This window comes from Zosterops lateralis, assembly GCF_965231275.1.
Source record: "Zosterops lateralis genome assembly, chromosome: 3".
Classification (NCBI taxonomy): Eukaryota; Metazoa; Chordata; class Aves; order Passeriformes; family Zosteropidae; genus Zosterops; species Zosterops lateralis.
This window is the reverse complement of record NC_139764.1, coordinates 98,235,281-98,261,845: the sequence shown is the minus strand read 5'-3', so window position 1 is coordinate 98,261,845 and position 26,565 is coordinate 98,235,281. Positions and strand designations below refer to the sequence as shown.

At 37.4% G+C, this 26,565-nt stretch overlaps 1 protein-coding gene across 2 annotated transcripts in view; it reads left to right on the top strand.

The window, feature by feature from the left end:
- Nucleotides 1-26,565, top strand: part of KIDINS220 (kinase D interacting substrate 220) — an 82,747-nt gene that overhangs the window by 20,296 nt on the left and 35,886 nt on the right. For both annotated transcript variants that reach the window (XM_083856044.1, XM_083856043.1), the window contains exons 10-22: nucleotides 1,522-1,620; nucleotides 2,285-2,383; nucleotides 3,363-3,540; nucleotides 4,049-4,213; nucleotides 5,496-5,675; nucleotides 6,015-6,180; nucleotides 7,062-7,213; nucleotides 9,683-9,972; nucleotides 13,544-13,684; nucleotides 14,277-14,520; nucleotides 14,688-14,776; nucleotides 15,768-15,912; nucleotides 17,527-17,689. In XM_083856044.1, the coding sequence (XP_083712170.1) occupies nucleotides 1,522-1,620; nucleotides 2,285-2,383; nucleotides 3,363-3,540; nucleotides 4,049-4,213; nucleotides 5,496-5,675; nucleotides 6,015-6,180; nucleotides 7,062-7,213; nucleotides 9,683-9,972; nucleotides 13,544-13,684; nucleotides 14,277-14,520; nucleotides 14,688-14,776; nucleotides 15,768-15,912; nucleotides 17,527-17,689 (2,111 nt within the window). The remainder of the gene's footprint in view (nucleotides 1-1,521; nucleotides 1,621-2,284; nucleotides 2,384-3,362; nucleotides 3,541-4,048; nucleotides 4,214-5,495; nucleotides 5,676-6,014; nucleotides 6,181-7,061; nucleotides 7,214-9,682; nucleotides 9,973-13,543; nucleotides 13,685-14,276; nucleotides 14,521-14,687; nucleotides 14,777-15,767; nucleotides 15,913-17,526; nucleotides 17,690-26,565) is intronic.

Genomic DNA, 26,565 nt, shown 5'->3' with positions numbered 1-26,565 from the left:
TGTGTCTCAGCTTCTGGCTGTGACATGGATTTGAAAATCTGAAGCTTTTCAACACCTTGCTATGACTGAAGCAATACAGAAACAGCAAGAGGATGCAACATCTTTGGTAGCAGGGAAGCATGTGACTTCTGGCAGTGTGAGGTTGCTTGAGTGGCAATTTGCAGTGGTTGATCTAGAGAATGTTTTTGCAGCCTTACAGGGGGCAAAGCAGGAGTCAGTGCCATCAGAGCAATGTTCTGGCTTTGCATTTCAGGTCATAATTTAGGACCAGCAGTATCAAAATTGGAGAATTGGAGATGAATTATTTCCTTGCTGGGAGAGCTTCCCTGCTGTTCTACATTGCAGCACCTGCCTGCTGGCCAGACCTGTTCTGGGGAGATGTGTTGACTGCCCAAATTTGTGACATTTCAGAAATATTGCTGAGTCTTGTCCAGCCTTCCAGCAATGGTGTTCCTTGCTGATCATTCATTCATATTGTCACTAGCTGGCAGATACCTTCAGCAGATAAAACATGACTAAAAGGCCCTTGAGAGTGAGTGTTGAGGCAGGTGAGGGCTCAGGTGGTGTTTTCCTCAGCCCTTATGGGAGGGGGAAGGACCCAGCTGGGAAAACCTGGCAGACCTGTGCCTGGATGTGTAGCTGATGTACAGCTCAGGCTGATGTCTTGGAAGCCAGCTCACTGAAGGTCACGGAAGATGAAACCCAAGTGGCTGGAGAGGAAAGAAATGTTAGTGACTGGGCTTGTTAAGCTGTTGGGAAAGGCTTTAAACTCAGTTTGCTGTGAAGGCCAAAAACAGAGGAGAAAGAGCTGCAAATGAAAGAAGCAAGTAAGGTAGAAGGCTGCAAGGGGCATTTGGACATTCCTGCTTAGAAGCAGGTGTGTGTTCAGAGGCTTTTCTTCAATGTCTCTACAAAAATACACATCAAACAGAAAGAGTCATGGTGCAGTCACTAGGCTACAGAAAGATTGCACGTGTGAAGACTTTCTGGAGTAGCACACATTCACACATCACTGTGGGGAAAAAAGATGACAGAAGCAGATTTGCAGCTATGAACCTTCTCCCAGGTTGACTGATAAAATGTCTGGCTGATCAGCATTCTGATACTTTGTGTTGACTTTCTCATCCATCTACTTTTACAGCTTTGCAGCTTGCATGGCCTCTGAAAAAAAGTTGGGTTATTTCATTAGGTTATTTCTATATTTGAGTTAGAGTTGAATACTTGCATAGTTTCAGAAACTTTCAAGACAGGTTGAGTCTGCTTGGATTGTTAAAGCTCTTAATATATTTCAGAAAGGTTTTCAAAATTGATTTATATTCCCTAGCCAAATTTGCATCCTCCCCTCTAAATTCTACTGTTGTGCCAGTTAGGTTTGTTGATCTTTCCCTTTGCCTTCAGCTGTGCATATAATTCCATTATATGCAATTTTCAATATATAGTGGTTGTACTTTACTATTTTTGAAATTATCTGACTAAATGAAAATGGTGTTAGTGTTTAATACTCTTTTTTTTTCTTTTAAGGATAATAAAACTGCTTTATATTGGGCAGTTGAGAAAGGAAATGCTACAATGGTGAGGGATATCTTGCAATGCAATCCTGATACTGAAACATGTACCAAGGTAACAATTAGAATTTTAATTGAATTGCTGTTCTTAACATCTCTTCTTTTCTCAGCTCTTATGTAATGTGAAGATCATACCAAATTCAGTTTTTGTGAAGTATTGGTACCTTGAACGCTGTTAATTTTTTTCTGAAATAAGGCTTCTCAGCAATAATCATGTTCCCTCTGTTGATAAATATGATTTGCTGTTAAATCCTTGATAGCAGGGAACATGTGGATTCTTTACCTCAGCATCACTGACATGACCACCATTAAGGAGTAAAGAGCAGGTGCTACTGGAAACTGAGGAAAGAGGTTTCTGATATTACTAGGCATGAGTTCAGGCATGTGCAGCAGTAAGGAAAAGAACAAGATAAGTAGTTGGCACAGCATTGAAATCTTTTCAAATATCTTGTATTATGTCTGACTTTTGTCTTGCTCTATTTGACACTATTATTGACAGAAATGTATTTTGTTCTTTGATTCTAATCAATCTAGAAAACTGGGTTTGGGATACTTTTTCACAATATAGATATAGTGCTAAAGTGTTTTTTCTTGCACAGTAGCATATTTAATTTTATTATCTTTAAAATAATTGTTTTAATTTTTTACCCAATCACTATTCTTTTTCTTGGTTTTGGGTATACAGAGATCTTTATATTAATCCTACTTTTCCATTTTAGGATGGAGAAACACCACTTATAAAGGCAACCAAGATGAGAAATATTGAAATAGTAGAGCTTCTTCTGGATAAAGGAGCTAAGGTCTCTGCTGTAGACAAGGTAAAGAATGTTTGTTTGTTTACTTAAGTGTATTTAATAATTTTAGGTTTGCAGCAGGATTTTGGAGAGAGCTGTCAAGGCTAATACAGAAAGAGAGCGTAGCTTCCCATATGCTTAATAATTAAATAGACCATAAGACTTAAATGCTTAGTCTCCCTTATATTTAATAATTAAATAGATCAGGCAGTTAAGTGTAAATTTGTTTCTACCATGAGTAAATTGTTGGGGTTTAGTTTGTTTTGTATTAGGGTGCTCTTAACTTGAAAAAAAATAATCCAGGAGAGGAATAAAACTTCCGCAGATAAAACAACTAATTCTTGGTACACATGAAGAAGAGCATAGAGAATGGTTGTTATTTGTCACTAATCTTAGTTTTTGATTTATACACATTAAACGAAAGGATGCCAAGGACAAATACAACTGGTTATTGCTGTTTTCTTATGCCTTACCTACTTTGACTGCAAACCTTTTAAATACAGGAACATCTATTTGGTACTTTTTTAATCTCTTACTATTATATTTAGGGCGAAGAAGTAATAATACCAATCTGATGCAATAGGAAAGCTTTTAAGCTTTGCAATAGGGAAGTTTTTGGGGAAATCTGAGCAGACATTGAAACAATTCTAACAAGACCATCTCTTGTTCCAAACAAGTCTCTGAGTTTGCCTGTAGACATTTGTTTCTACAAAGCAGAGAGACTACAGCTTTCATGAACTTTAGGATATTAATATGAACATGTGTAAAGAAGGCAGTGTCTGAGGTTTAGCATTCTAAGAACTGCTTTTTCACATGTCTTCTCTGAAACATTTGTAATGCTTTTTCAAGGGGAAGAATACTTGCTGTAAGGCACTGATGCTTTTGAAAGTGCCCTAAGATTTATTTCAAGGAAATAATGGTTCTGAAACAGTGTTGAACATATGGTCTGTCCATAATCTTAGGAATTCATGTTAGATATGACTAGCTTTTCACTTAATTGCAGAAAGGAGATACTCCACTTCACATTGCTATTCGTGGAAGAAGCAGGAAACTTGCCGAATTACTCTTAAGAAACCCAAAAGATGGTCGATTGCTTTATAGACCCAACAAGACAGGAGAAACCCCTTACAATATTGACTGTAGCCACCAAAAGAGTATTTTAACGCAGATATTTGGTGCCAGTAAGTATAAGTATTTATTTATTTTTAATCACTTGTATATTGACAATCCAGTTTATTCAGTTATGTATTGAAAAGTGGCTGCAGATTTTTTTGATGTTTTAATGTTTCACCCAATGAGAAGGCTTAAAAATAATCAGTTGGCAAAAAAACTCTAAAAGCCTGGCAAACGTCAAATATACCTTTTGTTTTGGCTTTAGATGTTGGATACTCCGTGACTTCAGTTGATCACTTTGTTTTTATTTGGTTCTTGCTTGTGTAGGAATTACTTTCTTTGACTTCCAGTGTTTTGGGATCTTGAGTCTTGTAGTAGGCTTTAATAGTTGTGATAATTATGTATCATTTGGATGATTTAAAATTTCTTTGAACAGGAATACAAATAATGCAGCTGTTATATGGCAGGAGTATATATACAAATATGGGTAAATGTGTCGTGACTTTATGTATGAAAATTGTCCTACTGAAGAGCTTTCTTAAAGCAGAGTTGTGTAGCACAGTATTTGTGTTGCAGGACACTTGTCCCCTACGGAGTCTGATGGTGACATGCTGGGCTATGATCTGTACAGCAGCGCTTTGGCTGATATTCTCAGTGAACCAACCATGCAGCCACCCATCTGTGTAGGCTTGTATGCACAGTGGGGAAGTGGAAAATCTTTCCTGCTTAAGAAACTGGAAGGTAAAAACTTGATTTAGTCTTTTCAGTACTTCCAATCTGTTTATGAAAAGCATCACATTGGAGTTACTAGTTTTTGTGAAGGTTGTTGGTCCATGTAATGTTGTATCTGGTCTCTGTTTCTATGCTGAAAGGATTTAAATTTTACTGTGGTCAGTCCATCCTAGATTGCTTTGTTAATTTATACAATGTCAAGACAGCCTTTAAGTCTAGTTCCCTTGCCTTGCTGGGCTTGTATGTGTGTCAGATTAGGTTCAGACCTCTTCTGCTGCAGTACTTATTTATAGTGTATTCTATGTATCTTTTCAATACTTAAGAACAATTATCAGGCTATTAATATTTTACTTTCTGTAATGTATATTCTTTGCATCTAGTTTTCTTCCCCTTTCCTCTTTCTTTGAGTTTTTTGAACTTTCTGAAATGACAGAGGAAGGCAAATGCAGTATATGAAATGAATTAATATTTTTCCTGGAGGATATAGGCATCCTATTTAGTGTTAGCATTTTCTTCTAAAGGGTATTTTTCTGAGATGTTTCAATGAAATTCAAGATAGTTCTACCAGTCTTGGTGTTTCTTACTTTCTGTGATTTCTCTATTAGCCAAAATGGGATCTCTGCATTCATTTTTTTCACCTCCTGGTCTATGTCATAAGCAAAAAGTGTACATATTTTGACTATGATATTTATTGCTGATGAGCTCTTACATTTCTAAAACACTTTCTCAGCGTTTTTTTGTGTTCCTCATTCCTGTTATTATTCTAGATTGTGTATCTATTATTTCTTATTCAGTAGAACCTAAATAAGTTCCTTCAGGAGTTCCTGTTTTAGTAAATAACTATCAACAAACAGAAATAATAATGCAGCCTTCACATTCTACTCTTATATCTGACCATTTGAGGAACACAGTCTATGCTTCAGTGATTGAGATTTTGGGGGTTGGGTGGAATTTTTTGACAGATATGGTGGATTTATTTTTCTTAGTGTCTTAGAATATGTTTTACACTTTTGAAGGAGAATAGGAAATGGCATGACTTTTAATATGCTTTCAAAAGTAGAAAATCTGCAGCAAAGAATGTGAGTATTGTGTATTCAAATGTTTTCATTCATTACATGGATGAAAACTTAGGGGTTTGAGCTAATGTTTGAAGAAGAATTCAAGCACCATTGTCCCTTTTTTTGATCAATAATCGGGATAAGTTGTACAGTCTGCTGGATAAGTTCTTTTCAGAAATGATCTGCTCTTGAGTGACTTCATATGTTAACTGGTCTTTGTCTTTTTGTTTTAGATGAAATGAAGACTTTTGCAGGACAGCAGATTGAACCTCTGTTTCAGTTCTCCTGGCTTATTGTGTTACTCACACTTTTGCTGTGTGGAGGTTTGGGTTTATTGCTCGCTTTCACAGTGGACGCAAAGCTTGGAATAGCAGTGTCACTCAGCTTATTAGCTGTTCTCTACATTTTCTTTAGTAAGTCTTATGTGGAATTCATGAAGGTTTTTATCTGATTTTGGAATTAAATATTGCTTTGTAGATGTGCTTTGCCATTTGGAAAAAAATACTTAAGGGGTTTGTAGACAATAAAGACCCTTTGTTTTGCATGTAATTTGTGAGAGGGCATTCTTGAGAACAAAGAAGGATTTTGTTTATTAATTTCATTGTGTTACTCTTACCATTCTCATTTTTAGCCTGACTGCTAAAAGTTCCTAACTTTTTTTACAGAACTCCATGCTTTCTGTTCAAACTTCACGATTCTTGCAGTTGTCAATGTTGACTGAACTAAACCATAACATCTTTTTAATATTTTAGCTGTAATTTACTTTGGTGGCCGAAGAGAAGGGGAGAGATGGAACTGGGCCTGGGTGTTAAGTACAAGGTTGGCAAGACATGTTGGATATTTAGAGTTGCTTCTCAAACTCATGTTTGTGAACCCACCAGAACTACCAGAGCAAACCACTAAAGCTTTACCTGTCAGGTTAGTTATTTCATTTATTTACTCTTGAATAAGTCAGTCAGGCTCCCTCTGATACTTCTCAAACAGTGTATATTAATGTGCATGTTTAGCTTCATATGAAAAGTTTTTTGAGATTCTTGTTTGAAAAATGGTAGTCTTAGAAGATCATAAACTTTTCAGTGTGAAGAAGATAGTTTTTCTTGAAAACACTGCTATCTGCCAAAGTTGGTGAAAGTTAGTGCTTTTTAGAATTAGGGGGTTTGGCTATTATACTAATGAAGACTCATACCAGATAAAATAAGAATTTTCTGGTATAGCTTATTGTGTATTATGTATGTTTAATACACATTCCACTGATTACTTCTGTTAAGGTTTGAAGGCTTTTTCCTCCCTGTAAGTAGGTCATCAGACTGTTCAAAGCTTTTCAAAACAAGAAAATTTATGCTGCGTGTTTGAAAATTTCATTTGCTGCTATTGTTTAAAGACTTATATTTTAGCCTCATGCTGCTTTTATGTGATCTTGTGTTGCTTTAATTTTTTTAATCCTGTAGAAATATTTAAAAATAGATCAGAATGCCATTTTGAAAATATTTGTCAATATTATGTTTTGGCATCAAGATATTTTCATGTTTTTATTGTCATCTGAGGTACTATTAGTGGTGTGAGAATTCGTATCTTTTTAAGAAATCAAGCTTTAGAATAGGAAGTGGGGCAAAGAAGATGTTGATAAATGGAGAAGTAGTTAAATTCCATGTAGATTTTTTAAAAAATTACTGTTTTTCATTGTGTAGCACTTAAAAAACTTTTAACTACAGAGATGCAGCAAGACATCTGTTTTAGTTGTCAGAAAATATTTAAAGTTTTCTGAAGTATACAAAATACATCCTTTTTTTCTCTTTCAGATTTTTGTTTACAGACTACAATAGACTGTCCAGTGTAGGTGGAGAGACTTCACTGGCTGAGATGATTGCTACCCTCTCTGATGCATGTGAAAGGGAATTTGGTTTCCTAGCAACAAGGCTATTTCGAGTTTTCAAGACAGAAGATACACAAGGTTGTTTTTTTTTTTTTTTTTTTTTTTTTTTTTTTTTTTTTTTTTTTTTTTTTTTTTTGTTTGTTTTTGTTTTTGTTTTTGTTTGTGTTTTGTTTTGTTTTGTTTTTGTTTTGTTTTTGTTTTTTTACCTGAATAGCATTTCCAATTATTCCATTTCAGTGCACTGTTACCAGGGCTTCTATTTTTTGCATTATAAGCTCTTTTAGAAATTGTTGTAGCCATGCAGAAATTCATGGAGAAGAGAAAACTCTTTGTTTGGAAGAGAAAAAAATACCCTGTTTTATTTACTAATCTTGATTTTATTAATATAATAATATTGTGAAATATAGTTTTCAGAAATGTCAATGGAAATGTATATTTACATTACATCCTTATAGAAACAGCATATTTCCGTAGCAATTAAGTCGTTGTGTCTGAGTCAGATAAAGGGAAATGTATGTTTTTGTGTATTGCTAAGAGAGATCTGTTTAGTTTATTAGACTTTAATTTAGAGCTTGTATGAGTGACCAGTACTTATTCTTGGAAATGATAAATGTGTAGAACATGTTGGTCCAATCCTACAAATTGCTGTGATTAGTACTAGTAAGATGGGATGAAATATACCTACTTCATCCAAACACAACAAACTTTTTTGTTCTGTTTCATCCTTAGATTTCTAGAAAAAGTAATACACAGAATAGAGTAAGATATTGTGAAGGAGTTCTTGAGTTTAACTTTCAATTAATGGAGGACGTATTTGTACTTTAAGTTTAGTATGTGTCAGTTACTTTGCATTTCTTTTTGTCCACAAATTGAGGAATCTGTCACCTCTCACAAAGTGAAATGTTTAGACTCTTTTGTCCTGCAGAGGCTGGGAAAAACATATTATGTTTGCTATGTTCAGCTGTGTGCAGAACACGACTTACTCCTCATTATTCTTTTTCAAATGCACTAAGCATTCTTTATGAAAGGGATGTGTGGATTTTTTCACACTTTTTTCCATGTTAGGTTCTGCAGTTCCTCTCCTTAATCTCAGCGAAACAGCTTTCATGATGCTGTAATTTCTCCTGAAGTTGTCTTAGGAATGTCAGTGTAGTGCTGGCTTCTTGTGATTATTTGCAGTAATCATCTTTTCCCTTTCATTTGTAATCTCACATTTGCTTGTATTCTTTGCTCTGTTGCCTTCCTATTCTCTGCCTAATTATCTAATTGATTTTTAAAATTTATTTTATCTATTTGATGATTTTGCACGTTCTCTCCTTTTCTCCAATTGTTTACAGGTCCAGGGTTATAGGTTTATTACCTCTGGATGTTCACAGAAATTCCAGAGAGGTTTATTTTTAGCCTTCTATATCTTAATTTCTTTTATGTCTGTAAACTTGCAGACACACCTATTACAACTGTTATTTCATTGTTCACGATATTTAATTGTCTCTCTAACCCACTTCTGTCTCTTTCTAGTAAGAGGATGCTTACATTTCTACTTATGTCTAGAACTGAATCTAATTATGTCTGAGCTGTTCCCCTTTGTTTCTTGCCCCTCACTTCTGTCATTATGCATTTCTGTTGCTTTGTCCTGCAGCACAATCCTATGAGTCACTTATGTCAGCAATGTGAAAAACCTTTGCAGCTCATACCTTGGTGTAGAGAATAGTATGGGCCACATATAAGCCTTGGGTATTTTTTCTACTTAGCATATTAAAAATCTGATTACCCCCTGCAGTTCAAATACTGATTTTTAGCTGTAATAATTTTGCTTCAGTTCATTGTTATTCTGTTGTTATCAACAAATGTGTCCAGAAGATAGCAATCTTCTAGATGTACCACTGGATCTGTACCAGTCCCAAAGACAGAAACTGCTGCTTTGGAAAATGCTGTTTCTTTGGTCACTGATTTAGCTGTGCTAAGCTCCAGCTGCAGTATTTGCTTCTTTATTATCAGTCCATTTGAAGTCAGGAGCTCTGTACTCTCTTCTGGAGCTCTTGTGAACTGTCCAAACCATATTTGCTGCATTTTTCGGGTTTGTGTGTTTTAGCATGCAAGAAAGGATGGCCTCAGGTTGCAGCTTGCAATTTTGGTTTAGTTCTTCAATGGTACCATTATTATTAGATGATGTAAGTACCAGGTTCCAGTTTAAAACTGAGTATTTCCTGTACAGTTGTCCTACAATTTATTTACATAAATACCGTTTACAAAGAGATGCCACAAAAGGAGTGATAGCAATGATACAAAATTGTCATTTCCATCCAGTGTGGATTTCTTGAAACGATGTAAATAAACTGAAGATTAAAGGAATATTTCTGCTTCATAATTTCGAAGAATTTTGGCAAATAATAGATTTTTTTTTCCATTGGTTTGTGACTGGATGTCAACACTGCAATAAGCTTTTGTGCCAGTTAATGTTTTATGAGAAATATGCAAGTTAATAGATTTTGCACTCACCTGTCATTACATTGTACATTAATACTAACAGCAATACTTGTTTCCTAGGTAAAAAGAAATGGAAGAAAACTTGCTGCCTCCCATCCTTTGTGATTTTCCTGTTCATCTTGTCTTGCGTTGTTTCTGCCATCGCCCTGTTGGCGATTTTTAATGTGGAATCAGCCAACATGACAGTGAATGTCATTCTCATAACAGTGACCTGTGTTGTTGGTTTGGCATTTTTCTTGAATTGCCGCACATGGTGGCAGGTGATGGATTCAGTTTTGAATTCTCAGAGAAAACGCCTTCACAATGCTGCCTCCAAGCTTCACAGGTTGAAAAGCGAGGGGTTCATGAAGGTGAGCATTTATATGGATTGGCCCTTAAAAGGAGTGAAACAAACCCCCAAACATGGAGTATTTTTAAGTTGGGGCACTAGAAATTTAATCAGGCTAAGTCTCACTACAGGAGAATGAGACTTGGTGAGTTTTTACTGAAAGGAGCACTTCTGTGCTAGTGGTAATTGTGCTTTGTGTATGAGACCTATCTGCTTGATCATGAATGTTAAATTTGGGGGTTCAGTTTTCTGATTTTATTTTTGCTGGGAAGAAAGTACTTGGCAAACAATTCCCAATTACCATTGTTCAGTAAAAGCTTGCTTTAGATCATAAGATTAGAAAGAATGACTTTGAGAATTTTCTAAAGCTGTAAAAACAAGCCTAACTTTCTCTGTGTGCAAGACATCTTTGCTAGGAGAGGAATTGTAGCACTGAAAGAACATTCCAAAACACTCCACATATTTAATGAAAAATGGTAGAAAATTCTATTGTTTTGCTGGTCTGTATCTATAAACTGATAAATATACTCTCAGGCTGTCATCAGATATGCCATATGCTCTTATTTGAAAGTAAAATGTGATTGTTCACTTTATAGATTACAGCCATTGTATTGTATAAAAATCTGTTGTACAAAATTTTTCATACAGTCACAGAGTAGTTTGAGTTGAGAGGGACCTTTTAAAGGTCAGCCAGTCCAATCTCCCTGCCAAGTTTTTAAAACCATTCCCCTTTGTCCTTTCAAATGGCCCTGCTAAAAAGTTTGTCCTCATGTTACTACAGGCCTCTTTAGGTACTGGAAAGCCACAATAAACATCTCCCCAGAATCTTCTTCAGGCTGAATAATCCCAATTCTCTCAGCCTTTCATCACAGCAGACGTACTCCATCCCTCTCATCTTTGTGGCCTCTTCTGGACTTGCTCTGATACATTGGTGTCATTCCTGTGCTGACAAGTGCAGACCTGGATGCAGCCCTGCAGGTGGGGGTCTCAGCAGGGTGGAGCAGAGGGGCAGAATCCTCTCCCTCACCTGCTGCCCACGGAGCTTTGGATGCAGCCCAGGACACGTTTGGCTTTCTGGGCTGCAAGGGCACATGGCTGGGTCATGTCCAGCCTCTCACCCACAAGCATTCCCCAAGTCCTTCTTGGCAGAGCTCCTCTGGATCTGTTCATCCTCCAGCCTGGATCGATACCAGGGATTCAGTAAACATTGCAGGGCCTTGCAATTGGCTTTGTTGAACCTCATGAACCCAAGTCTTGAGCTTGTTCAGGTCCCTCTGGATGGTATCCTGTCCCTCAGGTGTATCAACGGTACCCCTTATCTTGGTGTCATCTGCAAACTTGCTGGGGATGCACTTGATCCTGTCATTCATACTATTAATGTAGATATTAAATAACACAGCGTGGGCCTCTGAGGAACAGCACTTGTCACTGATGTCCATTGGGACACTGAGCCATTTTTTTATTTTTTGCATCTCTTGACGAGTTCAGCTCCACCTGTGCCGTGGCCTTCTTCACCACATCTCCTCACAACAGACTGTCTCCCTGTACTCTTCCTAGCACACCCATGTTTGCTTCCACTGCCTGTGCATTTACTTCTTGGTCTCTGCTCAGCACAGCCAGCTTTTAGTCTTCCTTGCCAGTTTTCCTGTACCTGGGGATTATAAGCTTTTGTGTTCCGTGGGAAGCATCCTTAAAAGATCTGCCAGCTGTATTGTCCCTGTGTGCAGTTTTCCAGGGGTCTGTTGAGTTAAAAGTTCACTTTCCTAAAATGCAGTGTGCTCACTTTACTCCTTACCTGACCCATATCCCTCAAGACTGCAAACTCCACTAAGTGTGTGATCACTGCAGCCCAGGTTGCCTCCAAGCTTGACATCCCCAGTTAGCTCACTTATATTAGCGACCATCAGGTCCAGTGTTGCTCCCCTTCTGATAGGGTTTGTCTATTACCTAGCTGAAGAAGTTATCCTCCGTGTATTCCAGCAATGTCCTGCATTACTGACAGCTCATGAGGCTGTATTTCCAGATGTTGAGGTCATCTAAGTTCCCCAGGAGGATGCAAGCCCATGAGCATGATGCCTCCTGTAGCTGGAACACGAAGGCTTCATCAATTGGCTCCCCTTGATCAGGCCTGTTTCAGACACAAACCCCAAGGCATCATTTATTGGTCTGGTCCAAATTTTTATGCACTGACTCCACCAGTTTGTGGCTGCTTCTTGGAGGCATCTCTTTGTGACCTATTCATCTCTTGATGTAGAGGGCAACCTCTCTTCCCCTCCTTCCTCTCCTGTCCCTTTTGAACAGCCTGCAGCTGTCAATAGTTGCACTCCTGTCATAGGATTCATCCACCAAGTTTCTGGAATGGCAGCCAGGTCATGGCTTTCTGGCAGCACGGTGGCTTCCAGCTCCTCCTGCTAGTTGCCCACTCTGTGTGCACTGGGTAGAGGCACCTCAGCTGAGCTGTCAGCTGTGTCAGCTTCTTAGAGGAACACCCTTTAATTCCTTTGTAGTATTTCAGAGTGTTTTCCTGTTGGCTTCTGTTACCTCAGGAGCCTCTGCCTCATCTTCATAAGACTTCCAAGTGTGCTCCAGTATGGCCAGCACACCTCAGATGAGGGTCCTCACTAGCACTGTATCCCTCTAACCTTGGTGTGTCATGCCATAGTTTGTTACAGGCAAGCCTGGTATTACCCCCTCTCCTGTCATGTCTTGTTGAAAGCTCTGTCACTTAAACCTGCTGGCTCCTGGCCAAAGGGTCTGTTTGCCCTTCTGATGCCACCATGCCTGGTGCCATGTTTTTGCAGCACAGAAGACCTGATTATGTCTTAGTACTGTGTTTCTTGACAATTGTTTGTTGAGTGGTATTTATCTGACATAACTTCAGCCTTTGAGGAGTTAGGTTCACCCTTTGCCATCAAAGGAGAGAAATAGGTATTTCAGGAGAGTTGTTCATCTGTTTCATATCATCTTATTGTGCACATTCTAATGAATCTACTGGTTAAGAAATGAGATTTTAATGTCTCCCTGTTATCTGCTGAAGTTAGGGCAGGCAAATTCGACCTTTGTTTCTATGTTATGGGTGGTTGTTACATGTGTAACAATGTTGAAAAGCTTAACAAATCTTCAGACTGCCTATCTTGAATAGCAATGACTGAGCATTAGAGTAATAGCATAATGTGCTTGGCTGGAAGGCAGATACAAAATTTTGCTGTACATTTTATGGAAAGCAATTTTTGAAGCTGCAAATGCTCTTTCATTTCCTTCTGAAATAATGTTTTACTGTGCGTAAATATTATTTTCTTAAATAACATTGTAATGGATTTTAAATAAGGATAGTTCGTTATATCAAAGTGGGATATATGTTTCTGCTGTTTTATTCTCCTGTTTTCTGCGTTTTGTTCAAATGGGAAATTAATATGTTGGAAGTGACATTTTAGGACTTTTCACTTCAAGTATTTGTAAATTTATTCTTGTAATCTTACTGAAGTATTTTTGGGACAAATAACAATCTGCAAAAGGAAATATATGTATTTTTATCAGTTTTAAGTATTAAAGAGGTAATAGTTTTTTTCCTTCTTTGTTTTTTCTTTTTATAGGTTTTGAAATGTGAAGTGGAACTGATGGCCAAAATGGCAAAAACCATTGACAGCTTCACTCAGAATCAGACAAGGCTTGTTGTAATTATTGATGGATTGGATGCTTGTGAACAGGACAAGGTTTTACAGATGCTTGATACTGTGAGTTGGATCATTTTATAAAGATAACCTCTGGATAATATGCATGATCTCTTCCACAGATACATACAGTTATTGTGTGTTTTCTGTAAAAAGAAGGCTGTGTTGTAGTAATTAATATTTGTGTACAGTAGCATAATGATAATGCTAAGAGTGATGGATTTTAAAAGTTGAAAATTAAATTGCATCTTAGTTCTTCTGAAAAGGTTTGAAATAATCAAATATAAACTATGGAAAATAATTACTCTGGAGAAACAAACTTAAAATGTTTGGAGAGTTTCATATTTACCCTTGAAGTAGTTTTGAGGAAAAATACCTAAATTCTGAATATTTGTGGGGGCTGGAACATTACTGCATGATACATCCTTGGTGATGACTTCCACTGTATATTCTGCTGTTAAATTGTCAAGTGTTCTTATTTCTAACTGTGGATAAGTTCCTAATGTTAGATATCTCATATAGAAGAAGTTGACATCTCTATATGTCTCTTGGCCTGTCAGGTTTATTCCTTGAACAGAATGAATATAAAATGTTGAGCCAAATGATCTGCAGCTACAGTTAGTTGTTACTGACAAGGTGTACTGCTTTTTTACAGGTACGAGTCTTGTTTTCAAAAGGCCCTTTCATTGCAATTTTTGCAAGTGACCCCCACATTATTATAAAGGCAATTAACCAGAATCTCAACAGTGTTCTGCGTGATTCAAACATCAATGGCCATGATTACATGAGAAATATTGTCCATTTGCCTGTTTTTCTGAACAGCCGAGGGCTTAGTAATGCAAAAAAACTGATGGTCGCTTCAACAACCAACGGAGATATTCCTTATGCAGATAATGCAGGTAAGGTTATGCAGGAGAGTGATAAGGGCATTACAAAATGGATGATCCAAAATCTGGGTTTTGGAAGAAACTTTTTAAATAGTTGACAGATTATTAGTATTATTTTTATAGGTCAGGCAAATATACATGACTGGAGAAAATGCCTATCTTTGTTTTCCTTTCCATAGGATTGCATGAAGAGGTTGACAGGAGAGTTTCTCAGAACAGTCTTGGAGACATGACCAAACTTGGTAGCAAAACTGCTCTCAACAGGCGGGTGAGAAGGATTTTTAGTCTAAATAGAGATACTGGTAAAATCTTTTTTTCTTTTCTGTTGTTTTGTTTTGTTTTTCCTTTGACATTTTCAATAATAGCAACTTGGAAGACTTATCAAACCATTCTTATGAAATTTTTGTAAATGATCCATGTAGGAGAATTCTGTTTTTAAATCAGTAGACTGATGCTCCGTCAGGGAGGAAGAAGTTTGCTTGCTCACCAAAGTATTCCTTTCCACAAAAAATTAAATACTGCTCTCTATGAATGCTGAGATGATATAGGAAGTGTGGTAGGAGCTATAGTGTGTGTATGTGTGTATCTTTTTGCAATTTTTTTTTGTGTAAACATGGTACCAGTTTGTTGCAGAATGTTGCAACAAGGGGCAGTAATTGAGTAAATCAAAGAATTTCAAGTATTAAGTACTAGACTTGTACTGCAATGTCTGCCACATTCTTCCTGCTTTTTCTTCTTTCATCTTTACATAAAATCATAAACTGGTTGAATAAAAGGTATCTACAAAGTTGTGAAAAGCAACACATCTGAGGATTCTGAGGTTTTTGAGCTGCCATTGGTAGAGACTTTGTGAGCTTTATAGCAGGGGAACCTGATGGTCACTTTAATTTTTGCAAGTAGCTGGATGGTATTTTACAAGTAAATGTATGGTATCAACCCTTTGGAGAGACAGTAGGAAGTGATGATGGAAATGCTAAAAGTAGTAATCTTTTTAAAAAATATTTTGCTGTATCACTTTATTTTACCCTGTCAGAATTGATGTGGAAGTAAAATGTGTAACTTTTACCACTTCTTGGCTTCTGTGGAAATAATGTTCAGCTTTTACACAGCTTAATCAGAGTTAAATTCTTGTATGTTTGATATTACCTGTCAGCCTCACAGACTTACCAAGGCTTTCACTTGATTATCAAGTGAAACTGAAAATACATAAAAGCTTTTGATACTCATCAGTATTCGTTGGGTTTTTGTTTCATTATCAGGACACTTACCGAAGACGCCAGATGCAGAGGACCATTACCCGCCAAATGTCTTTTGATTTGACCAAGCTGTTGGTTACAGAGGATTGGTTCAGTGATATCAGCCCTCAGACCATGAGAAGGTTGCTAAATATTGTTTCAGTGACAGGTAAGCATGACGTACTTGTGTGCAGTAAACAGAATTGTGTTTTGGCTGCTTGGAGTTACACTCAGACATTTTAGTGTGTAAACTAAATCAAACAAGTCAGTCCATGCGTTGCTTTTGAAAATCCTTCTGAAGCAAACTCTTCAAGAATGTAAGAAAAAATTATAGGCCATTCTACGTAGAATTTGAAAGATATGTAATATTTGTTGTTTCATTGACTTCAGTTGGAGGCAAATTATTCTAGTCTACATTTTTAGGAAATTTTGTATTTTTTTATTTTGAAACGGGATAAGAAAATTACATTTTCCTGTAGTGTGAACAGAGATTGCAGTGATGACATCTGAAAAGGTATGCTGTGAGGGGAAAACCAGGTATATATTCTGTTCATTTTTGCTATGAGTATTTGGAGTCCTTTTTCCCTAAATGATGTGAGGCCGATTAAGGCATTTTCTCAATTGTTTTTCTTCAGCAAAACACAGTCAAGATGTTGATATCTCTGAAGTTTAAAAACTGGAAATAACTGGAAAGGGGCTTCTGGAGGTTTAATAAACCATGTTTCATGTAGTAAGTGAATGGGGAGTGATTATTTACTGTCTTTCCTATTACAGACACTAGAAGGCACTGTGTAGCCCTACAGCTACCCAGAACAAAGAAACTGAGTTACTTTTCACACTGGGTATAGTTAAGAGCATAAATCTGCAACAGACCTCAAATTCTGGGCTAATGTTTTAAATAAGTGTCCTGTCTCTTAGCTTGTCACTGTGATTTGTAGCATGTAACCTATCTTGTTTTGGCAAATTATAGTGCAGTTGTGAAAGAATAACAAAATCAAAAATGTTTGTTGTAAAATTAAACTAAAAAAAAAAAAAAAAAAGAGACCTTGTAAGAACACTTAGTGTGGTATAATCTGTGGTTAGACATGATTTCCTGAACAGCTTTATGAACAGAGCCTTCAGGCTGTACGTTATGTCATTACACATATTAATAAAGGAATTATAGAAAATTTGCTGAAACTTCAAATGCATAAACTGTAGCATTAACTTTTTCTGTTTTTTAAAATAACTTTATTTTTAATTTTTACCTTGCTTTACTAACTTAAAACAGTCTCTTTTATAGCTTTGAATTTTACTGTATTATCTATTGAAGTTGCCAGTTGTATGCTTAACTTGTTTTGACTGCATTTCACATGCCAATGCATAGGAAATCTATCAAAGTATTAGCATGAAATTCTGTCTTTAGATGGAGAAATTAATGCTGTGTGAATTCTTTATTGAATTCTGTTGAAGTTAAGATTCATCAGTAGCAGGATGATAGTAATTAGTGTTCAACCTGTGGCTGAAGTTGACAGTTTAGGAGAGTTTCATATTTTGACCAGGATTTGCAAATTTTTAGATAGGTTTTTTAGATTGTAAAATGAATAGATTTTTATTAGATTGTAAAATTATGGTTTTAGACGCAACTTGTGATGATTTTGAATTTAGTGAGCTAAAAATATAATAGCAGAAAGTTCACAGATCAGAAAATAACAAGTAATATAGCTGTTACTTCGAGGGGAAAAAGATATTTTCAAAAGGGAGAAAAAAATCCTCTGTGTTTTTTCCTTTCTTATTCTCTTAGGGCGTTTATTGAGAGCTAATCAGATCACATTCAATTGGGACAGACTGGCAAGTTGGATCAATCTCACAGAGCAGTGGCCATATAGAACATCATGGCTCATCCTGCATCTTGAAGAGACTGAAGGTGTTCCAGATCATCTGACTTTAAAAACCATCTATGAGAGGTAGTCATTATTCTGGTAATAATATGTACTTTCAGTGGTTAAAATAATGATCATTATTAATGATCACTAGAATAATATGGCTTTCAAACATTTATCAGGTTGTAATCTAAAATTCCCACAGTCTTACCCTCTTCTGCTAACTTCTGAAAACTTCTAAGTGAGTTTCATTGCTATTTGATGCACCACATATGAATGAATGCTTTGTATTTAAACCCAAGAGAACCGTACAGGAATTCTTTCACAGGCAGCTAGCTGTACTTTTATCTCTTGATATCCTTTTCATCTTTACCTTGGCCAAGCTACAAGTTGGGTATTTTTTCCACTTCTTTGTTAATCTGAAATAAGCCCAGCACAAGTTGGTCTTATTGATAAAAATCTCTGCAGGTTTTGTGCTTAGCAGGTGTGCTATGGCAACGCCATGTGCTGCAGTTAAGTGATGTGAAGAAGAGGCATGACTTTCTCCATTTCTGCTACAAGTTGCTATCCAACAGAGCTGTCTAGGTATTGCTACTGAGAGCCAATTGCGTCGTTTTGCCAGTGAACATCTCTCTCCAGAACCCTCTGTTTGAAAGAAGGGATTTGTGGGTTGTGACTTGATGACAGTGGGAGGAATGGAAGAGAGAGAATGTGGCTGTGAGTGGGACCTATAGAAGAAAAGCAGAATCTGAGAATCAGAGTCAGGGAGAAGAAAGAAAGGTTTGACTTGGATAAAATATAATTGCGATGAGATGAAAAGAACAGCTGAGGTAAAGAGAGAAGATGGTGACTGATTGAACAAGTTACCAGAAAATCTAGAGATTTTGCAGGGTCCAGGGGAGTGAACTTGGAGAAAAAATATTGGAAGTGTGCTGTGCACTGAAAGTCATGAAATAGTAGAACTGTGCAAGGGTCTGGGGTGGTCTGAGAATGGTTGAAGTGTTGAGAATGGAATTAGGATTGTTTGGGTAAGATTTAATGAGTTTTATTAGGAAAGAAAAGTTGAAATGCAGTTAAGACCTGAATGCAGAAATCCCAGAAGGTAAAGGGACAAGAGTAGATTGGGCATGATGAAGGTGATGATTGAAAACAGATGAAGAGGGCAAATTGTAGACTGAAGTGGCTTTGAGCTGGAAGATGGTTTTAGAAAATACCAGACTTCTCAGGTAAACTAAATGCATGATTAGAAAACACTCTCCTCTAGAGTATGGACCCAGTTTTTGGGTTTTGCATTTCCTCTGTGAGTATAATATAGCTGTGAAATCAAACGTAAAGCACTGGGAACTCATCTTGCCATTGTGCGTTCACACAACTAAGTGTCACAAATGTTTATGTGATCAGCTAAGTACAGTAATTCAGAATCATCAACGGAATTCCCTTTCCTGTCATGCTTTTCATTCAAACTTCTCCCTATTTAGATTTCTGTATGACGTGTTTCACAATTTTATATTTTCAGTATTTGTCCAACAAACTCATTACTTTTTTCTGGTTATTGGCATCTACAGTAATAAATCACTTTGGGGTGATCGAAGTCCAAAGCTGCCTTCAAGACATAACAATATTTGTCTTTGGATAAATCAGAGGAGGTATTGGCGACCTGATTTATTCTCATAAATGGGTGCTAGCAATTCCAGTATTAACGGATGTTAAATTGTAGTAAACCAGCATGAATAAAAGAAAAGGACATTCACAATTGAATGTGAATAACTTATTTGGGTTCTGGATTGTTTGTTGTTAGCACAAACACTTGAGCTTTGATGCTCAGTGCCAGCTGGAACGTGTCGTGGTTTATTAGTTAAGGTGTGGAGGAGATTGATGACTGCTGCTATGTTGTACCTCTTGCTATGCAGGTTGTTTGGAAGTGATACAGCCACTTAAGTAGACTGCTGGTTCATAACTGACAATTACAAGCATATAGGTAATTTTTTTGTGTTTAAAACCAGAGTACATAATGGGAAGAAACAGTGCAAGAACCCTGTACAATGTATTGGAGAAGGGAAGGTGATCATAATCTTTTAAGGCAAGCTGTTTATATTTTACCTGCAATACCAGAAAACAAGGAAAAGGAAAACAAGACCAATATTCAGGATTTTCTCTTTACCAAAAATTACAAACGGGATTATTTGATACAAAAATGATAAAATGAAAGGACCTTAACAATTAAAAAAAAAAGTTTTCTGACAATAATGTTGCTGTGTGCTCAGGAAGGGAATTGATGTCTCTCAGCCCCTTCTGTTGAACCTGTGTAAGAAACTAAATATATAACTCTCCTGAAGTATTGACAAAGCTGAGATCTCATCTGTCTGGTGATTTGGGTGATCATCTTTACCATATGCTGAATGTGAAAAGGTCTGTGAACTCTTCTCTGGGATTATCTAGAGCTCTAAAACTTCTGTTTTATCCAAAGTAATCTTTTCTGTGTCATTGCTATTCTTTTTATCTGCAACTATTTAAAGTAACTTGGCTCAAATAACTGTTTCTCTATCATTTCAAAGTTTGTTCCTCTTTTAAAACTTCAGTTTTCTTAGTTTTATTAGTTTATAGAGCAGGTTTCCCATTTGGAGTCTCATAAATAGATACCAGATTTGACAGTTATTTAGCTTGTTCCTGTACTGACATTGTTACTTGTTCTCTGCTTTTTATTCTTCAAGGTTGTTTTTTTTTTTTTAATACCTTGATATTTTAGATCAGAAACAAGAATATACTTTTCCTAGTATTGCATAGTTCGTGTCAAACTACTTTTTATTGTGACACTGCAGTCTTAGGGTTGCTGCTTGGACTGTCTTTGCGGAAAAGAATCTTGTAGGTTCGACATTAAATGTAAGAGTTTCACACTTGATTGCGTTCTCTGTGTAAGGAGAATGTTTTGATATTACAGTTGCTTTTCAAATTTTAAAATATCATCTGTGAAAAAGCTTTTGAATCGCCAGGATTCCCTTGCAGTGAGAACTCTCCACTGCCTTTCCCTCCGCTGGAGACTGGGGGGGGCGGAGAGTGACCGCACTGAACTGATCGCTGCGGCTCCTTCAGCGGAGGAGTCGTGGGGGATGATCGGTGTGTGCGCTGAGGTGTGACGGGGGCAGTTACCCCGTGTTGCCCTACGGCCGTGTCCCCGGGGCAGGCTGTCCCGGGCCGTGTCCCCGGGGTGGGCTGTCCCCGGTCGTGTCCCCGGGGCGGGCTGTCCTACAGCCGTATTCCCAGGGCGGGCTGTCCTACGGCCGTGTCCCCGGGCGGGCTGTGCCACAGCCGTATTCCCAGGGCGGGCTGTCCCCGGCCGTGTCCCGGGCCGTGTCCCCCAGGGCGGGCTGTCCCCGGCCGTGTCCCCCAGGGCGGGCTGTCCCCGGCCGTGTCCCCTCCGGCAGCGCGGGTGGCGCAGCGATTGTGCAGCGCGGCGCGGGGCCGGCAGGTGGCGCTCCCTGCTCGGCCCAGCCCGGGCAGCGCTGGCGCCGGAGCCTTGCTTGGCTTTCGGGGTTTCCAGGAGAAAGCGATGTTTCACAACATAGAAAAAATACAGGGAAATTAAAAGAATCGGGTAGTCAAGCACTAAGAAGCAAAAAAATAAATATAGTCTTTAGTTATTTCCCCTCTATGCAGGCACAATAATATATGATTTCCATGATTATATGCTATTTTGTCTCCATGCGATTCCCATCTTGTAATGTTCAGAATTTAATTGTGCAAACTGTAGTAAAGGAGAGGGCTATTTTCTGTCACATTGCAGTGCTATCTGTTGGAGTTGAAAAGATTGCAATAACTGAAGTAGGGCGACTAAAAACTGTTCCACAACTATTAGTCAGAGTTTGTGTGATGGACTAGTCACCTCTATAGTACCTTTCACTTGGATAGTATTCGTGCCTCTGTGGGGAGGTGGTGTACAGCTTATGGTTCTGTAGGCTGATATTGCTAAGTACTCAGTGTTCAGAGCTATATCTGGAGCTACTGGGAGCTCTGCTTTCAGTTGGTGGAGTATTCTGAAAAAGATGGATATCTCAGTTTGGTAACTAAATAAGTATACTTATATCTCTGTGCTTCAATTTGTCATTAAAAATAAAGCTAACTAATATATTCTTATAGGCTTGTTGGGGAAAGTAAATTTGTCTTTTTCTATAGATACTGTGAAGAATATAAAAGACTACATTGATGAGTATGAAACTAGATCTGTCAGGAGAAATGTATCATTCTATGCAGAGATGAAAAACTTGCTGAATATTATACCGTGAACTTTTGTTCAGGGTCTATAACAAAAAACCCAACAAACAAAAAAAACACCCTCACAAAAACATCCACCAAAACCAAAAGAACACAGGCTTCCCCCCCCAGCCCCCGCCCCCCCCAAATCAACAACCAAAAATAACAACAAACCAACAAAGCCAAAAAAACCCCAAACCACAAAACCATTAAAAAAACCACAGAAAACCCAACCCAAAACAGAACACTTCCCCAACCCCTGCCACCCCCTAAACAAAATTAGGCTCCAGTTTGCAACAAAGATACACCTTTGTGGAGAATCTTTATGATCTGGAGTCAGTTGACATCTCTTACAGTAACAGGTAGAGGTTCTATACTATTTTTTTTTAGAGAGGAACAAGCCCATGCTTTGTCATTGTGGCAAGTTTTGAAAAGAAAATACTGAATCTGCTTTGTTGGCTTTCAGTCTATATACTTGAGAAAAATGCCTTTACTCTTCTTACCTCCTTAAACTGACCTACTGTATCATCTCACTTCTGTCCTCTCATTTCAGCCTCTCTCTCTCTGCTGGTTTTGTTGGTCTTTCTTTCCACCTGGTATGCTTAGTAGTAGTAGTATTTACTTCCTCAGGTTATGTGTTGCCTTTTCTCATCATCAGGATTTTCATGTAGTCTCTCTCCTTACCAGGTTAAGCTCTTAATTCTGATTTTGTCTCTCTTTACTCTTTTGTATTCAGGTTATTTGGTGGTCATACTCACTGTTGTCATTACCCACCTCTCCATCCTGGTCTAATTTAATTACCTTTACCATTTTATTTATAGCTATGACACAGAGTTAATATTCCTCTACATTTATGTTGTGCTGCATCCTCTTCCATGCTACTAGGAGTCATCCTAATGTCGATTTTGTGTAATGTCAAAGTGGTTTGCAGAAGTTGCAAAAGGCAATTTTTTAAAGCTCTGAAGTGCAATAAAATATGTGGACTTTCTGCAAATAAGTTTCTAAGAGAATTAAGTTGTCAGATTAAAGCAAGTTTCTGTTGAATGTTTGCAACTGAGACTTCTCAGACTTGTAAATTAGCCAGCTATGGGAATGTGCTCTCTTGTGAAGGCAACTTAAACATCCGTGGCACCAGAATAAATGACAGTGCCAGATCTAAATAAATGATATCTTGGGAAAAGTCACTGTGGCTTTTGTAGAAAGATACATTTCAAGAAACTGAATTCTCAACAGAGTCAATGAACATAGGAAGAAGACAAGGAAATATTTTGAAATTTAAGGCATTTAAAGCAAGATCTTAATCTAGAAATATCTAAATGTATTAAAATCTAAGATAATTAGATTATCTTTGATTATCTGGCACAATTGCCCCAGGAAAACAAAAGAAGGAAGCAAAAGATAGGAGTATGTGTCTTGTGAGAAACTTTCAGGTTAGGTTTCCAAAGATAATTCTTGTGCTATTTGACATAGCTGTGAATGGTCTGATAGAGGGAGGAGATGTCATGTGGGCATATAACCAGGATAACTGTTTCACAGAGGGTTGTAGAGGTAGCTATGAGAAAGTTGTAGATCTAAGTCATTGTGAATATAGGTGTCATACCCTACTGGGGGAAATAATCTCATCTATAATCCTGCTAATGCAGTAGTGGGCAGTAAATCTGCATTAAGGAAAGGAATTCATAAATTGTTGCTGATTTCTCTGAAAAACGTTCTGTGCCCCACTTCAGTCAGAAAATGAAACAGTGTCTTCAGGAGTTTCTAACAAATCAGTGGAAGGGCAGAATGTACTGTATTATAGAAATCTGTGGTTTTTCTAAGTTCTAAAGACTGAGTTTCTAATCATCACATTTCAAAACGGTTGTACCAAAGTAAATATATTTAAGGGGCCAAGGAAAGCTGTAGTCTCACATCAAGCAGTGATGACTCCCAGTTTTGCTGGAGTACTTTGTTCTCTCTTTTCCAGCTCTCCTCATTCTTAAGACATTTGATTCATTTATTTCTTTTCCCCAAAAGTCCTAATTTTTTCATTTCAGTTTGAGGCTCTGAGTCTTGGTTGTCTTTGTTTCTTGATATTTTCTATCTTTCTATTCTTAAGGCTAAAGATGTCAGGGATTGATGTTACCACCTTGTACTAAAGTCATGCTATTAAAGCTGGTTGTATGAGAAGAAATGTCTTCCCAGTCCCTTTCCTCATTAATTTGCCTCACTAAATAAGATTATCTGTTGAACACATTTTATCTCTTGTATCCTTCTTATCATGGCAGAAATCAAACTCTGCAGTACTTTGTCAATTGAAGAATGTTCCTAGAAATCAATGAAGTAATTTTGTGACTCTCTTGCGTGTTCTTCTGGAGGCTTTTTCTGGAGAGTTTCTGTATCTATGAGCTGACCTGTTCTGTATATGGCAGATTTACCAGTCTGCCCCTTCTTAGAGCTGTTAGTAGCTGGACTGTAAGATCTTAAAATTGAAAGTGAAACTTCAGGCATGACATGAGCGTCTTGAGTTCAAGAATGTCTTGTATTGCATTTCAGAAAACGACTATAAATTTCTAGACACTTGAGAAACTAGGGATGGTCTGAATTTTTACCCCAGAAATTCCTGTGAAATCAATGTTTCTCCTGTTGTGAATGCACAGAATTGCTAAAGCAAGGCCTATCTTGCACCTAAAACCTATTCAGTTAGTAACTGAAGCCCTTAAAAAGGCAAGTGAAGGACAAAAAAATCTGGTTTGAGCATGTTTGCAGCAGGAGGAAAAAATGAAATTCAGCTCAAAGCACAGCAGCAGAGGCTACTTTAATTCTAAGATGTGTCTAAATTAGTTATACCAAGTGCTGGGACAGGCTGTGTGACAAGTCAAAGGAACCTTCTGGTCCTGGTGAGCAAGATGTGTTGTCCAGGCAGGCAAGACCACTGTAGAAAAGTTCTAGTTGGCCTTTGGAAAGAAAATAGCAGGGAATGCACTGCAGGCTACCAGAGCAATTTAGTGATCTACCTTTTACAGAAGGCCCTTTGGAAAGAAAAAAGTCAATATGAAGTTGATGATAATCCATGAGAATTTCCTCATGGTCATGCTCAGATACCAGACATTGGTAAAACATTCACTCAGCCATTAGGTAGGTGTGTGGTAAATATTGTCCACTCTTATGGGGTTGGCATCTAGGTTCCATATCTTTCTGAATTTAATTCTAGCCATTAACTGCTAAACTGTGAGAAATGTAAGGCTGGTGTATCTGAGGAGATAGTCCTAAGAGAGACCATGACATCAGTGCTTAAAAATGCTGGGAAGGAGAGGGTGCTTGTCCTTTATGACTGAATATACAATTTATTTAACACTACAGAATTCAGGTATTCACACAGCTTTCCATTCAAGTGCTTCCTGCTGGCTGCTTTTGATGTTAATCTGCTTGTTGGGCTTGATGTCACAAGGGAGAGTCCTACCTGTCATTCTCTGTCCTGACTTTGACTAAACTGGGGTGTTAAGACAGAGACTTTGACCAAACCAGAATGTTAAGACACAATTTCTGATTTTTTACGAAGATATTTGCAAATAGCTGATGGTCCCTAAATTTCTGTGACTATTTTTATATATTTATTAAAAATATTAGAACAGAAGAGCTTGGCTCAGGATAGAAGAAACTCATGAGCCATCTGTTCAGATTACGATCTCCACCCTTCCTTAATCTCCTTGAAAATATGCTTTTTGGGAAGCTGAAGGAAACTATGGAAATCAAGAACTCTTTGATTTTGAAAAAGAGATTTTTCAGGACAAGAAAATGGTTATACTTTATATAATGGTTGTAGGTAACCATTATTTAAAACTTAGCAACGTGTAATTCATCCATCACTTGGGCTTAATTTAACCTCTGTGATAAAGTCTTTGTGCACATATGTGTGCATGCCTACCTATGATGGATGGCAAATTGGATGGCAATATGATGTGCCGAGGCAGAATGCACCAAATTTAGAAGAATGGCATAACAGCACTTTCTTTAATTCAGCATTCTTTTTTTTTTTTTTTTTTTTCCTCTTTGTTGGGAGAAGTGGGGTGTTGCAGGGGGTGAAGGGAACCAAAGGATCTAAGTGAGCTATAGCTCACTTAGAATGTGTTACTTTCATTTTAATGCTTTTGTAACTCTTACACTGTTCCAAGGGATGAATTGTGGAATATACATGCTTTGTCTAATTTATCAATAATAGAAAGAATTGTTGTTTCTTAATTTCTCCAGTTCTAGTCCAGTTTCAGCACTGGGATATGATTTTGTTTGAGTTTTTTTCCAGTCTTTACTGAAGTTACCCTTTCTTGAAATCAACCACGGAACTATTTTTCTTTTATTTTTTTCCTTGTTTCTTGAAATTAAACTGGTAAAAACTAGTTTAGTTATAAGTGAAACAGCAATTCATTACTATATATTTGGAGTTCTGTAACGTGGTTTCATTGGTGCCATGTTTCCTCGATAGATTCAGATCTTGTGTGATACACCCATGGTAATCAAATTAAGAAATCACTTAGTCAGGTTAAAACATTTTTCTGTTTCATGTACGGTGGAATATTTTTCCTTAATTGTTTACTACTTCAATTTAAGAAAGTATATTTATAGCATACTAAAAATATCACCAAGATATAAATGATATTAAATTATTTCATTAAAGAATTTGATTTCATAAAAAAATAGTATTCTGTAGCACTAGTAGTAAAATTTATTTTTCTCCA